Below are 16487 nucleotides of genomic sequence, written 5' to 3' on the forward strand. Positions count from 1 at the left end.
TTCATGCAAATTATTTCAGTAGCCTTCTGAAAACATAAATCCCTGGGCCTTCCCAAGCTGGTCAGTGAGAATATGTATGATATCAAATGGGCTGGAGCTTCATGATCCCTTGCTAAAAAAATATTAGCAGATTTCTACTGACTCTGCTCAAAAATGAGCTTTCAATTACTCATATATTTCATATTATCATTAAATACCATAAAACCAGTGGGAGTAGGTATTCGTTGCTGACTGGGATGTCTGCTCTTCCTTTTTTGTCATAATTCTACAGTATCCGATAGAAAGTGGGTATTCTCCTGGACCACAAAAACTCAGGATTTTTCATCGGGGTCAGTTTTCAAATCAAGATTTTGATGTTTTTTTTCTTAAAAAAAATCTAGGAATTATCTTGGGGAAGTTCTATGGCCTGTGTTATACATCAGATTAGATTATCATAATGGTCCCTTCTGGCCTTGGTATCCACCTGAGAAGGTCATGAAAATTGCTGTACTCCTAAAGTGAAGTAGCAGAAGAAGAAACACTAACATGAGGAAAGAAGGAAGATGGATGACACACAGGTTGTTCCTAAACCTCCTTCAGACACAAAGAATCTTCAGTTACCATCTTCAGGAGGTACCAGGCATCATCCAAATAAGAACAGAAAGTTGAACAAGAAGTTATCACTGATCATATCAATGAACATGTCAGGGTTCCATCCCCACTCTGAACTCTAGGCTACAGATGTGGAGACCTGCATGAAAACCCCCCTAAGTTTATTTTTACCAGCTTAGGTTAAAAACTTTCCCAAGGCACAAATTTCGCCTTGTCCTTGAACACTATGCTGTCACCAACAAGTGATTTAGACAAAGAACAGGGAAAGGACCACTTGGAGTTCCTATTTCCCCAAAGTATCCCCCCAACCTTTACACCCCCTTTCCTGGGAAGGCTTGAGAATAAACAGGATGAGCACAAACCAGCCTTGGATTTTAAGACCCCAAAAACCCAATCAGAACTTTATTAGAAGAACAAAAAAAGATAAGAGAACAACTCTGTAAGATCAGAATGGAAAATAATCTTACAGGCAGTCAGATTCAAAACATAGAGAATCCCTCTAGGCAAAACCTTAAGTTACAAAAAGACACAAAAACAGGAATACGCATTTCCTCCAGAATAGCGAATTTCACAAGCCAAAACAAAGAAAACCTAATTTTCTAGCTAGATTACTTACTAACTTTACAGGAGTTGGAGGGCTTGCATCCTTGATCTGTTCCCGGCAAAGGTATCACACAGACAGACAAACACCTTTTCCCCCCCTCCAGATTTGAAAGTATCTTGTCCCCTCACTGGTCATTTTGGGCCAGATGCCAGCCAGGTTACCTGAGCTTCTTAACCCTTTACAGATAAAAGGACTTTGCCTCTGGCCAGGAGGGATTTTATAGCATTGTATACAGAAAGGTGGTTATCCTTCCCTTTATATTTATGACAGAACATATGGGTCTTTCAAGGGAGGAAAAAAGGAGAAAGAAGGTCCATATTTCTCCATAGCTTTTAATAGGAGACTTTTCCTCAGTAGACTGATTGACATATGCCTATGTCATAACCATAGGGGTAGCCTAAATTCCTCCTTACCTGTAAGGGGTTAAGAAGCTCAAGTAACTGGTTGGCACCTGACCAAAGAAACCAATGGGGGCAAAATATACTTTCAAATCTGGGGGGCCGGGGGGGGAAGAGGTTTTGTTTTGGGTTCTTTGTTTCCTGTGGCCGTTTGCTCTTGGGACTAAGAGGGACCAGACATCAATCCATGTTCTCCAAATCTTCCTGAGCAAGTCTCTCATATTTCAAACTTGTAAATAACAGCCAGGGAAGGCATATTAATTTACCTTTGTTTTCTCAACTAGTGAATTTTCCCTTTGCTAGAGGGAGGTTTATCCTTGTTTTGTTGTAACTTTGAAACTAAGGATAGAGGGGAGGGGTACCTCTGTGCTCTTTGAATTTTCTGCTACTCTGTAAGGTTAACTACCCAGCTTAATTTTACAGAGGTGATTCTTTTACCTTTTTCTCTTTAAATAATATCCTTTTTAAGAACCTGACTGATATTTCCATTGTTCCAAGACCCAGGGGTTTGGGTCTTTGATCATTTTGTAACCAATTGGTTAGGATATTATTCTCAAGCCTCCCCAGGAAAGGGGGTGTCTAGCCTTGGGGGAATATTTTGGGGGAATAGAACTCCAAGTGGTCCTTTCCCTGATTGTTTGTTAAATCACTTGGTGGTGGCAACGATCCCAAGCCAAGAAGGGAATCTGTGCCTTGGGTAAGTTTTAACCTAAGCTTGTAAGAATAAGCTTAGAGAGTCTTTCATGCGGGTCCCCACATCTGTGTTCAGAGTGGGGAAGGAACCCTGACAGCCTACCAGACCAATGGATGTTGAGTCTATAAGGACAAGATGGCTGGCCATTAGTCATATTCAGAGGAGTTTGAGAGGCCCAAGTTGGATAACCTGGTCTTCCAGAAACTGCAGCATCTTCTAAAATGGGAGCTAGGGCCCAATCCACAGGCTTGGAGAATGAAGACCCAAGCACAACGGGTGGATCTCAGACCCAAGAGTCTCTAGGGAAAAACTCAGACTCCATCAACAACGGCAACAAGACCAACGAGAGACTGCTGAATTGAAATTAATTTGCAAACTGGATACAATTAACTTAGGCTTGAACAGAGACTGGGAATGGATGAGTCATTACACAAAGTAAAACTATTTCCCCATGTTATTTCTCCCCCCCACCCCACCCCCCACTGTTCCTCAGATGTTTTTGTTAACTGCTGGAAATAGCCTACCTTGCTTGTCACCATGAAAGGTTTTCCTCCTTCCCCCCCCTGCTGCTGGTGATGGCTCATCTTAAGTGATCACTCTCCTTACAGTGTGTATGATAAAACCCATTGTTTCATGTTCTCTGTGTGTGTATATCAATCTCCCCTCTGTATTTTCCACCAAATGCATCCGATGAAGTGAGCTGTAGCTCACAAAAGCTTATGCTCAAATAAATTTGTTAGTCTCTAAGGTGCCACAAGTACTCCTTTTCTTTTTGCGAATACAGACTAACATGGCTGCTACTCTGAAATCTGAACTAGTGGCTCTGAGTAAGTACTGCATGCTGATGAAAGCAGAGTTTCAGAGGGCAGAGCCTTAATTAGCTCCAAAGGAAAAGGAGAAGGTACATCCCAGATGGTAATCAAGGCCATACAGCAGCACCTCACAGAACTGACACAGGACCTGTTCTCACCATAAGCGTTGATACAGAGTATTCCAACTTTTTGCAATGCCTGTGGATGATGGATGGGTCACTGATGTGATTAGAACTGAGGAACTATGATGAGTTGGCAACAGTTTGAAGGGTGAAAAGATTCCTGTATCAAGAAAGTCTTGCAGCAGCTTTCAGAGTCCTCCCAGAGGTCTGGGGGGAAAGCCAAGCAAGATGGAGCAGGCATTTGGTGAGGGACCCCCTTAGATGTACTGATGGTAACAGGTATGGTCATCCATAGTGGAAATCTTACTATTACTGAAGGCACAGTGCTAAGTCCCACACGCTTGGATCTACAAATAGACCAGAGTTAACGACGATAAACAGGCTGCAACTGGCCAGTCCAAGAGGTACAAAATCTACTAAATAAAACTACAAAAAGCAAGAATTAAAAGTAGAGGTAACAGTCACAAGGTATGGAAACATGAGTCTAAAGGATTTCCTAATCCTCTGCTACTTCAATAGGAAAAGAACTAGGTAGCATCAGACCTGAAGCTCATTATGTAACTTCATACCAGACATTTAGCTCTGCAAGGGAGCATCCATCTGGCACCAACATTACTGCTTTCAAAGGCATTCCTACTCTGATGCAGAGATTCTTTAAGCTTCCAAAATTGGGGTTTCTTCTTCAACGCTTACCCGAACGGTCGGCCATAGAGATTGTTCACCATTTGATCTGTTCCTGCACGGCCACAAGGGCCTTCAGCCCGAGAGTCCAACAGCAAAAGAGACTTGATGAACCCACGTAACAGGGGTTCTGCCTCTCGGCTGCCTCCACTTCGGCTGGTGGAATTTTTTCATGGATGTTACAAGACACCTGGAGAACAGCGTTCACTGGAACGTCTTGTGACGTTCCCACAACATGTCCAAAAAGCATAAGGTGCCATCTGGGACAGGGCCCTGGTAGTGTGTAGACCTGAGTGACCATAAACATCTGCATTACAAATGAAGTGATTCCACATTATGCCAAATATACAACGTTGGCGTTTTGTGTGGAAAGCCTCCAGTTTGCCCAGTCTGAGCAGCGCAGTGTCCAGGTTTTGCAGCTGTACAACAGTATGGGGAGCATACAGCTTGAATAGATCCTGAACTTGGTTGCTGTGCTGAGATGATGTTGATTCCATATTCATTGTAAATGACTCCTGGCAGATGCTGCAATGCCAATCCAATGGAGAACCTCCGTGTGAGAGTTGGAGGAACTGGTGAGTATAGAACCCAAACAGCAAAAGTTTGAGACTGCTTCTACAGTTTCATTATTCAAAGAGATTGGAGTCACTGATGGACCTGGTCCTAGATTTTGCAACTTTGGCTCGGACCATGAAACATGGAGACCAATCTTAGCTAACTCCTCCTCCATTTGCTGGAGTGCCTTGTGAAACCTGTCGGGACTCTGTACCAAAAGAGCAATGTCTCAACATAGTCAAGGCCTCAGAACGAGAGAGCACCAATCTTAATGCCTGTGGACCTGATGGAATGCATGGAGTCCATTGCCAACAAAAGAGTAGAGGGACCAAGACGCAGGCCTGCCTGACACCAGATACTGATTTAAAAGGTGCAGACACCTGATTCCCCAGATGTACATGGACAATGGTTTCATTATGCAGCTGTCTAATCAAGTCCAGCATAGTGGAAGGGATACCTATGCCCTTTAAGGCCATTAAATGGGGTTTGATATGAACAATACTAAAAGAAGAACATTTAGTCATATAGTTGGCAAATTACTGCATATCCAGATGTGTAATATTTAACAGGTATTTGGAATCATTCACATACAGCAGTCTTTAGTACAGACTCATACAGCTGGATGTCATTTTGACTACATTTAATCATCATATGGTTTTCAACCTTTAATATGTTTTAGTCATTTCCTCTCATTACATTTTCTATTGAACTTCCATTATCTGAGAAGGGAATCATTCAGTTATGCACAGCATGAGATCATATCTTCCCTGCTGCTAGATGGATGCACTGTAGCTCAAGAAGTTGCATGCCAATTTAATGCACTGTAATGGTGATGTTTAGAAAGTTGCCTAACTTTTATTCATGCAAAAGAGTTTATTTATTATTTTAAAGTTATATGCTGTTGTATTGATGTTTAACTGGCCCTTCCTTTAAATTATCCTTGTCAGTTAATTCCAGATGGGTAGTTTTCATTTGTTCGTGTTTGGTTTTTTTTTTTTTTTTAATTCTTCTGTTTGGGGGAGCTGTTTTTATTTGATGTTCGGCTGCTTTTTGTTTGTCTTTGTATAACTAAAGCTAAACTAAACCCCCAAATTTATTTAGTTTTGCTGGCCTTGTTGAGAAATGGAGCCATTTACTATTTTTGGGTAAGAGAGAAAAGTGTTAGGGAAATTACAAATATATATAATAAACAGTATGGATTCCATAATCTCTTTCAGTCAAACAAAGATAGTGTTAACTAGGAGCTCATTAAATGAGGATTATTAAAAAAAAAAAAAGTCCAGGGAATGCTGAGGGAGGGCTAAACTGAAGGACTACATAGTGCTTACAGAGCTGTGTTCATGTTGATGTAAGAGCAATACTTAAAATTATTTTTAAGTACTTCTAAGTATAAACTGACTAGATACTGAATTCAGTAACTAGTTATTTTGGCTTTTGCATATTTTTTGTAAGTTTTAAGGTACAAAGTTAAGTTTGCATGAGCAGTTTAAGTCAGTTGTAATGAGTGTGTGATGATGGGGTATGTCTAGTAGGAAAGAGGCTGAATTGTTAGCAGTTAATTTCTAAACATGCCCAGGTTTGGGCTTTTAAAGGTGCAGATTTTTTGTAAAGGAAATAATATTGTTTTGGAGTATTAGCTGAAATTCATTAAAACTTATTTTCAACCTTAGCTCTATTTTTATTGAGTTTGATTTTTTGTTCGTGAATCAGAGTCAAGTCGGAAACTTTAGTCTTCAGTTCCAGAAAGTTTGTATCCTCCAGGGAAGTCATTACTCTTGTCCTCTTCTTGGAGGAAGTATGGAAATAGTTGCTGAAGAGTTGTCATTTTCCTCAGAAGTTAAGTAGAGTTCCTCTCTGTGCTCATCTGCAGCACTTTTCCTCCTGATTCCCAAAAGAGTTTGTAGGTAGCTGAATCAACATGGGTGGTAGAAGAGTCAGTGCAGGTAAAACAAGCATTGACACCAGCTGTGCTAACACTACTGTTACAGTAAGGTTCGTTGGTAACTGAGATGGGACGTGCATCATGGTACAGGTCACAGATTTCATTGCTGATGTCACCAAAACTTCCACAGTGCTGTGGATTCCAATTTGCCCAATATGAGGATGTTGTTTTTTGGGATTAAGGCTGTTGCAAAAACAATCTGATGATAGAGGTCATTAGATTATGCAATAATTCTTGCTATAGCCTCTTAGAATCAAATATCACAGTTACTGCTTAAAGAAATGGCTGTCAAGCCAAGAACAATGTCAGTTGGGAATCAGGTGACAACTGTTCCCCTCTTAGCACAGATTGAGCATAGAATTTTGGAGATGATGATGTCCTGTTTAACATTCAGAAGAGTGTTGATGTGTCCCAGTGACACAATGCAATCAGATCTTGCAGGACTCTTTATACACATGGGAATGCTGATGTTGGGTTTATCCTTTCACTGGACCTGCACTAAAGCAGGCTGACAGGGATTTGTAATAACAAGCTTTAAACATCAAGTCTGGATGTTACTTTGAAGTAGAGAATGACTGGTCCTTTGAAATGAAGTCATTTCAGCTCCCTTGTCCTAGAACAGGTGCAATTAAGGTTGACCAATTAAGAGGCAGGGCACCACCTGGCTGGAGCTATAAACATCCAGGCTTTCAGTAAGAAAGGGGGATGATCAAGGAGCAAGAGCAACAGGAAGTGCCCTGGGAGTGGGCCAAAGTCCCCTAGGAGGGGAGGAGGTGGAAACTGGGGAGGGGGAGAGGGAGGAGAAGAGAAGGGCATCCAGTGAAAAAGCTCTGAGAGGCAGTGCTCATTCAAAAGAGCACAGAAGAATCCTGCTAGAGGCCGTGAAGCAGGAGGGAGTGAAAGGAAAGGGGAAAATCTCCTGGGAGCTATAGGCCAGGATGGGCTAAAGAACTGGGCTGTTGTTTTTGCTTATGTTTGGAAAATAAAATTGTTTACAACGAGATGCTGAGTATGGGAGTGAGTCCTTTAAGGGCTGGGGACAAGCCAGGGCCCTATAGAAGGTTCTCAAAGACCTGAAAGTGCAGAGCAATATCTAAGCACACATCTTACATTCCAGACAACCATAATCTTTACTCAGGCAGAAGACACTGTAATCATGCCTCTTCATTAGCAACACAAAGATTATATTTAGGCTACCTACAGCAGCCCCAGGGTATTTTTTATTCTGCATCTGAAAGATAAATTGTACTTAATACAATTTTTTTAATGAAGAAGTGTAAAGGTGCATCAAGAATTGAACTGCATCAATCAAATACCATAAACTGGGCACTCAAAATACTATGGTGATAGGTATGGTATAAAAACTTTACAGAATAGTCCAGGGATCAGCAACCTTTGGCCCGCGGCCCACCAGGGAAAGCTGCTGGTGGGTCGGGATTGTTTGTTTACCTGCCGCGTCCACAGGTTCAGCCAATCGCAGCTCCCACTGGCCACGCCGCTTCCCGCAGCCCCACTGGCCTGGGACAGTGAACTGCGGCCAGTGGCAACTGCGATCAGCCGAACCTGCAGGTAAACAAATCGTCCCGGCCTGCCAGTGGCTTTCCCTGGCAGGCCGCGTACCAAAGGTTGCCGATCTAATATACAGAACCGAAGTGTGATACCAAGAAATGGAAGAGCTTGAAGCCTGCCTCTATTAACAATGAGAAGCACAGAAGCCTATTGCTCTATCAACTCACCCAGCTACAATGCTTTATGAGTAGATACAATGCTCCATGTGTGCAGTCCATCCTCAGCTAGATGCTCCAAAGTGAGAGGTAGCATAGGCAGGAGAACAGGAGGGAGGGAGTACCAAGAATGTCAATACTACCTACAGCATCATAGTTTGCCAACCAAGTCAGCACCTTGATTGAAGACAATTTTTAAAATAAATAAGGAAACTCACAGAAGAAAATTCAAAATTGCTATAAGGATTTGAAGGCAAGCTGTGTTCCCAAAGTATGATCAAAGCTGGGATAAATACTGCGGAGAACTGGTAACTCCTCCACCAAATATAGAATCTTAGAATTATAAAAGATTAGGGTTGGAAGAGACCTCAGGAGATCATCTAGTGCAACCCCCTGCTCAAGGCAGGACCAACAGCAATTAAATCATCCCAGCCAGGGCTTTGTCAAGCCAGACCTAAAAAACCTCTAAGGATGGAGATTCCACCACCTCCCTTGGTAACCCATTCCAGTGCTTCACCACCCTCTTAGTGAAACAGTGTTTCCTAATATCCAACCTAGACCTCCCCCACTGCAAGTTGAGACCATTGCTCCTTGTTCTGTCATCTGCCATCACTGAAAACAGCTAAGCTCCATCTCTTTGGAATCCCCCTTCAGGTAGTTGAAGGCTACTATCAAATCCCCCCTCACTCTTCACTTCTGCAGACTAAACAAGCCCAGTTCCCTCAGCCTCTCCTCATAAGTCATGTGCCCCAACCCCCTGATCATTTTCGTTGCCCTCCGCTGGACAATCTCCAATTTGTCCACATACTTTCTGTAGTGGGGGACCCAAAACTGGACACAGTACTACAGATGTGGCCTCACCAGTGCCGAATAGAGGGGAATAACCACTTCCCTCAATCTGCTGGCAATGTTCCTACTGATGCAGCCCAATATGCCATTAGCCTTCTTGGCAATAAGGGCATAGTGTTGACTCATATCCAGGTTCTCATCCACTATAATCCCCAGGACCTTTTCTTCAGAACTGCTGCTTAGCCAGTCGGTCCCCAGCCTGTAGCAATGCATGAGATTCTTCCATCCTAAGTGCAGGACTCTGCACTTGTCCTTGTTGTCACTCTGGACCCTATCCCTACCCTCCAGCATATCGACCCCTTTCCCCAGTTTAGTGTCATCTGTGAACTTGCTGAGGGTGCAATCCATCCCATCACTCAGATCATTAAAAAAGATGTTGAACAAATCCGACCCGCAGTTTTGCTCAATATGCTCAGAAAGGAAATGATGTTGGGATAATGAGTGAAGGGGTATTATGAAACATTTAGAATTAAAGGGGTTCTCACCTGGTCACACTTTGAAAGCATGGACAAAAGAGTAGAAATACACATAGATGGGAATTTTTGGATAACTGAATGTTATGTACAAAAAATCATGCAGTACTTTTTTCATAAATTATGTGACATTTTTGATAGAAAAATGTACACTGTATGTATGCAATTATATATTCTACTAATGTATGTTTGACTTGAAACAGTTTAATTAAGATTAAACTCCTCCCCATAAGGTTTACTTAAATATTAATGTCTGATTTCCCAACAAGGTGAGTATCTGCAGTTCCCATTCATTTCAATGGGAGTTGGGTCGCTTAGCAGACTTACAAATCAGCCTCATGTCCTTTCATTAACTGAGGACAGAGCATAGTTAGTGAATCAAACTCAAGAGAAGTGAAGAAAAATAAATCAATTATTTAAATTTAGGAACAGAATAAATTTTTAAAACGATTTCCTCCTCTTCATTAGAAATCACTTAAAAGTTGCTACATTAATGCAAAAATGTCCCATAGCTGTAATTTTATTGTCACTTTATGTATAATTCAAGGAACAAGGGCAAACCTTCTGATTCTTCTCTATTTCATTTCGCATTTGTTGGTTTACAGGAATTCTGGTCAAAGATCTGTAGGAATAAAATACTGGTATTACTCAACCATTCTACATTTAAACAAACATTCTTCCTTACCTAATATATGTTATTTTCAGGGGTACAGTGATCAGCCTTAAAAAATCCCAAATCTAAACATATAAGGTTACCTCAATATTTACAGTATTATTTCACCTTCTTTATATTAATTTTAGGAAATAGCTAGCATTTTGTACATACTGAAGTTACTTAAGTATCCAAGATATATCATCTTAGTTCATAATTTCAAATCTGGATGTTAAAGTTATTTACCTCCATATCTAGGCAACTAAATCAAAGTGATCTGAAGCTCTCAGTTTTGACTTTAGTCCATTGGAAAGTGTTATGAACAACCACTTACAAAGGTAGTCTAGCCATTAGAGAATGTGTTTGGGGACTGAGGCGCCTAGGTTCTGTTTCCATCTCAGCCAGTCACTATGTACATGTGGATAAATTACTTAACCTCTGTGCCTCAGTTTACTATTCTCAAAAATGGTAACAAAACATATGTATAGTATCTCATCAGCATATTACAAGGCTTAATTAGCATTCAAACACACTTTGGAATCTCTGTAGGAGAGGCTCTATAGCAAGTTCAAAGAATTATTAATTGTGGGTATCTTTACATATTAAACTTTCTCTTATATCTACAACAACCATAGTTTGGCTACTTTCACCATTTAAGAAAATTGTGGAAGGCTTTACCAACTTTATTTCATGGATGTGAAAATATGCCTCCGAAAATATAATCCATCTTCAACAAAGACCACTGGAAAAAGTGAAGGAAGTATATCATGCAGCTTCAAGAGGCTGTTGGAGGCTTTTTAGTTAATTTTTTTGCAAGGACAAGCAAAGCTTTTTTTTTTTTTTTTTAAGATTTAGCTGCCAGAAAGACTTGTGAACCCATTCTAGCACTTCAGGGGAATGAGGGGTTCATTAATGAAACATTAATATAGTGAAAGTCAGAGAAAACTATGACTTCTGAGTTTGCTTGGGTACAACCTCAGTTCCCACAAGAAAGCTTTACTTCCCTTTGAACATGCTAAGATGTCTTGTTTGCCTGATACCTTCCAAGAAAGCATGTCAGTTACTGTCTTGCTCCTCTACGGTAAAATATTCTTCTCATAGGGAGAACAGAACAACTTAAAGTCTCAGTAGCTGCAAGAGGTACAGATGACTTTTTTGTTTTCTTTGATTTAGCTTTCTCTTATTCCATGCTTTCAGATAATAAATTTCTAAGGAAAGAAAATGGTGGCAAGACAACACTAAGGCAGTCACTGCCTATATGAGGCTGGAATAAAATTGGAAGAACAGAAGTAAGAGCTATAGAGGACAGAAAATTCCTAGATGATAATTAGTTATCATTCTGCCTGTCAAATGGAGTGAGGAGAAGAATCAGGGTCTATGATCTCATAGAGAGAGCTAGAAAAATACAGAATAGACTCTGTGTTACAAAGATGTTGATGTGAGTAATTGTTTGGGAAGACCTGAATACTCACTCATGCCTTCACATCTCATGAATAATATAGTCATCCCAAATTCATCCGTATAAAACTTTTATAACCATACAACTATGTTTATTCTCTATGCACACACAAACACAGTAAATATCCTACTATCTGTGTTAATTGGGATTTTTTTAGTATAAAATTTTAATGCAGGAGAGCAAGAATGGAAACGATATAGAATAATAATTTCTTTCAAAAATGAAAACAGATTTAAATGAAAAATTTATAATAAAGAAAACATAAGCACAACGATTGATAAGAACATCTGAAACTAGCTCAAAGATACCAGCAAAACACCCACTTGAGAAATGAAGCACAAGGATTGGGGGGGGGAAAAACCCCACTATTAAGCTAAAAGCCTGAAAGCAATTGGCTCTGCAGCACAGAGTTTTGAGAAAGCCTGCTACCAGCAATAAGCATCATTTAGAAACATAGCTAATATAACATTTTCCCCCATCATAAAGTATTTCTGTAATTGATGGGAATTATTCCTGAGAGTTAATTTAGCCAAAGGAATAATTTAGCCATTAAATAAGTAGGACAAATCACAAAGCCAAAAATTAAAGAGTGAAATGTTTAAACACCAACACAGTAAATACCATTCTGGCCCTGTATGAATACTTTCAAACAGCCTTGAAGTAGTTAGTCATTGTTTAAAGAAAAAGTAACTCGGTCCTATTTGAATCTGACTACATTTGGCATAATTTTGTACTTCATTATTATAATTATTGTATTAGTGGTAGTAGTGGTAGTATAAAATTAGCTCCTATAGGCCTCAATCAGAATCAGTGCTCCATCATGTGGGGAACCGTCTAGATACTAAACAGAACATAGTCCCTGTCCAAGACATTTAAAATCTAAATAGAGAAGACACAAAAAAGGAGAGGCAGAACACAATGGAATGGGGAAAAGAGCAGACGGAGCTGACATGACATTAATAGGAACCTAACATCAAATGTGTTATCTTAAATGTTTGTAGGTTTTTGTGTTTTTTTTTGTAATAAGATAAGACAAGTGAACAATAGATATTAATGAATCACTAACTGGCCCCATGCCTAACCATTATCATTAGGCATTGTGTCATGTTTTTGGGGGAGGCAGGTTATGAAAAAAATTGAAGGGGAGAGGATAGTAGTGGAGAACGGAGGAGAACGGTTCATGCATAAGAGGGAGCATAGAAGAAGATGTAAAACCGCTTGTGGAAGAGATGTCAAAAGTGGTCAAAATTTCATCACTGACATGATGAATAAAATGAAGTTTTCTGTTTTTGTAAATAGAGATGAGCACTTAAAGTTGACAAAATACACAAAATGTTTAGCAATGATGCATAAAAACATTGTGAAAGATATTGAACTGAAATGTATAACAGACTATTTATCTCTGGTTATGCTATGTCATACTAATGGTCAGACTTTTCAGTTTTAGTACTTTCCAGTTTCACTATTATAAACCACAAATTTAAAAATAATAAAATGAGCTCCAAACAACATAAAGGAATCTGAAAAATGGATAAGAGAAGTCTACACAGTACAGCGACGCAAAACTAGATATGTTTATTCAGAAAGCATCATTTTAACCAAACTGTAATTACTTATTTTGATGCGTATAAGTTAAACGTGTAAGGGGAGAACATTAGGACACACAAAGCAGTATGGTGAGTTCAGTGAACATCCCTGAACCCCACCCCTTGAGACTTATATTCACCTCCATCTGCAGCTAAGTGGTTATTAATAAGACTACTATGTGATTTTGAGAAGATTTTTGCAATATTTAAATGTTGTGGTGTTTGTCTTTCTTTATTAATCTTTTTCTCTTTTATCTGGATAAAATGTAAATATATACCACTGAGATAAATGTTTATTAAAGTATAACTTTTAATATGCTCAACATATTAGCATTTGCATATTATGCATGGATATCAGGAAACTCAGGGTATGTACTGGTACTGCATATTGTATTTATGTAATAGCCAGATACTTACAAACTGGTAAATTGTATGTCAACTAACAAAAAATATGTTATCATTTTTTTTATATCTTCCAAATATGTCACTTGTGTCACTGTCTGCATACTATCAAATGAACTGGCCTCTCTTAAGTTAGAAGATGTCATTTCGTAAATACTAAGTCATGCTGACCTTTCTTCTAGGAAACAGAATGAAACATGAAAATGAAGCTCACCACTAAAAAGCCTGGGAAAAGGACACTTCTAAAGTTGTAAACTTTTTTTAAAAATAAAAGGACCTATTTTTGGATACAAATGTAACTTTTTAATTTTACAAATACAGTTTTTTGTTTTGATTTAAATCAATTTGTCTACAATATTTACAATCCTAATTTTGCAGAATTGCGCTAGTCCATGACAGCCAGAAAATGACTACTCCACTTTCACAGTCCAAAATGAGTGATGTACAAAAAAAATAGCATAAATAATAAAAAGTAAATTGTATTATTAAAATTATTTCAGTTTAACTATTAAAATATCATTGCTAATGCAAGTTAGGAAATGTAATTTATTTTGTTCAATAGGCCTGATTCTTCTCTGATTTACTCATTGAATTCCACTGACTTCAGCAGAATTACTCATAATTTATGAGAGGTTATGTCAGTGAAGAATCAGAATACATTAATTCTTTTTACCTGATGAGTTTTTTTTCAATGTAAGACTGCTATAGGCACACACACAATAATTTAAAAATAATATTTTATCTGATTTTTAAACTTATAGTTTTAATAGTAATGTCAAAGATTTGTATAATTAAAAAAAGATTAGAGAGGTAGAATCTATTTTTATTTCTAGTCTGTTTATGTCTATTTTCATTACAGTCTATTTCCCCTGTTATACACAGCAAAAGGAAAGACAAACACTTTATTTAAGAACATAAGAATGGCCATACTGTTGCCAAGAATGGTCAGACCGAAGGTCCATCTAGCCCAGTATCCTGTCTTCTGACAATGGCCAATGCCAAGTTCCCCAGAGGGAATGAACAGAACAGGTAATCACCAAGTGATCCATCCCCTGTCACTCATTCCCAGCTTCTGGCAAACAGAGGCTAGGGAGACCATCGCTGTCCACCCTGGCTAATAGCTATTGATGGACCCATCCTTCAAGAATTTATCTAGTTCTGTGTTGAACCCTGTTATAGTCTTTAAGAGGAAAAAAAAAGGTAAATGTGGTTGTAGAAACACAAAAACTTGCAGGGGTCTGCAACTGGTGTAGTACCTGAAATTAGTTTTAATTCTTTTTTAAAACTTGATGATTTCAAGTTTTTTTTTTAACTTGATGATAATGTCCCTTCCACTTAACCATTTTTTAAAAATAAGAATAGAATGAGCCTTACAAATTATGTACCTTTTCCCGTGCTTTCTAATGATGAGTTGTATTTTTTTTAAGTGTTCACTTATATCAAACTGGTTGCTTTATATTTCTTTGCAATTATATTTTAGACATTTTAAAAAATTTATTTACTCTTCTTTGCAATTAGATATGATTGGAGTAGCTTTTATGTTACACTACAGTTTTTCTTTAACAGAAAAACAATGGGGACAATAAAACAAAAGGAGATCCTTAAATTAGGAGTTGTAATATGTTGTGAGACAGTCTCAAGCAGAGAACACTATTTAGCATCATATTTAACTCAATAATTCAATTTAAAAAACTGTGGGACAAGCTGTGACATACAGTATCGGACACAAAAAAACTTCTAACAAGTTTAGCAATGATGCATAAAAACATTGTGAAAGATACTGAACTGAAATGTATAACAGACTATTTATCTCTGGTTATGCTATGTCATACTAATGGTCAGACTTTTCAGTTTTAGTACTTTCCAGTTTCACTATTATAAACCACAAATTTAAAAATAATAAAATGAGCTAAATATATTTATTTATAATAATAAAATTATGACAAGGCATGACTGGCTCACAGAAACAGCAACCTTTTACATGAGCAGGGCTATGGCAGTGCAACAAGAAAATTGGTTTCTGTAATAGAGGAAGCCTGGGAAATCCACCCATCCCTCTGAGATAAAAAGGACCACTCCCAAGAGCAAAGTTATTCACATATGTAAGTCTTTGAAGGATCAAGCCCTTAACTTATAAAGGTCTCCATGCATCAGACAGAAGATCAGTAAGAGATTGATCCTCAATCCTTCTAACAGTTACTCTGCTCTCACTGAAGTCACTTGGACTCCTTCCAAAAGTAACTGTTCAAGACCATGATTATCTATTTTCAGGATTTGGCAAAAATCGCGAAAATATTCATTAAATTCAAACACAAACATAAATCAATAATGAATCGATACTCAAAAAGTAAACAATTTTATCATACCTGGCCTTTATTGGGAAGTTCTGAGCAATGTCTTTCATTACCTTTAAGGCACTATAAACAGGGGTGGAGATAATTTGAGAAGCTGCTTGAAAACTTAGATCTGTAAGAAAAAAAAATCACTGGAGAACACAACTATAAATCAACATCACTTATATTTTGTAAAACTCAACACGCACAGGCAGAAAATTGGAACTCTTTATATTTAAATTAGACAGAAAAAAGCAGCATTAAAAGAACATTATTAAGGTTTCAGAGTAGCAGCCGTGTTAGTCTGTATTCGCAAAAAGAAAAGAAGTACTTGTGGCACCTTAGAGACTAACAAATTTATTAGAGCATAAGCTTTCGTGAGCTACAGCTCACTTCAAGCTCACGAAAGCTTATGCTCTAATAAATTTGCTAGTCTCTAAGGTGCCACAAGTACTCCTTTTCTTTTTATTATTAAGATTGTTAGAGACAAGGTGAGTGAGATATCTTTTATTGGACCAACTTCTGTTGGTGAGAGAGACCAACTTTCAAGCCAAACAGAGCTTTTCTTCACATCTGGGAAAGGTATGGCTCGAAAGATTGTCTCTCTCAC

General features: G+C 38.5%; 1 protein-coding gene across 2 annotated transcripts in view; it reads right to left on the reverse strand.

Annotated features, from left to right (window-relative positions):
• The window catches only part of UGGT2 (UDP-glucose glycoprotein glucosyltransferase 2), a 312930-nt gene that overhangs the window by 211186 nt on the left and 85257 nt on the right, over positions 1–16487 (reverse strand). For both annotated transcript variants that reach the window (XM_038387171.2, XM_043504676.1), the window contains 2 exons: positions 15911–16010; positions 10007–10067 (listed from right to left, as the gene is read on the reverse strand). In XM_038387171.2, coding sequence (XP_038243099.1) covers positions 10007–10067; positions 15911–16010 — 161 coding nt within the window. The remainder of the gene's footprint in view (positions 1–10006; positions 10068–15910; positions 16011–16487) is intronic.

Source organism: Dermochelys coriacea, chromosome 1 (genome assembly GCF_009764565.3).
Source record: "Dermochelys coriacea isolate rDerCor1 chromosome 1, rDerCor1.pri.v4, whole genome shotgun sequence".
Taxonomy (NCBI): Eukaryota; Metazoa; Chordata; order Testudines; family Dermochelyidae; genus Dermochelys; species Dermochelys coriacea.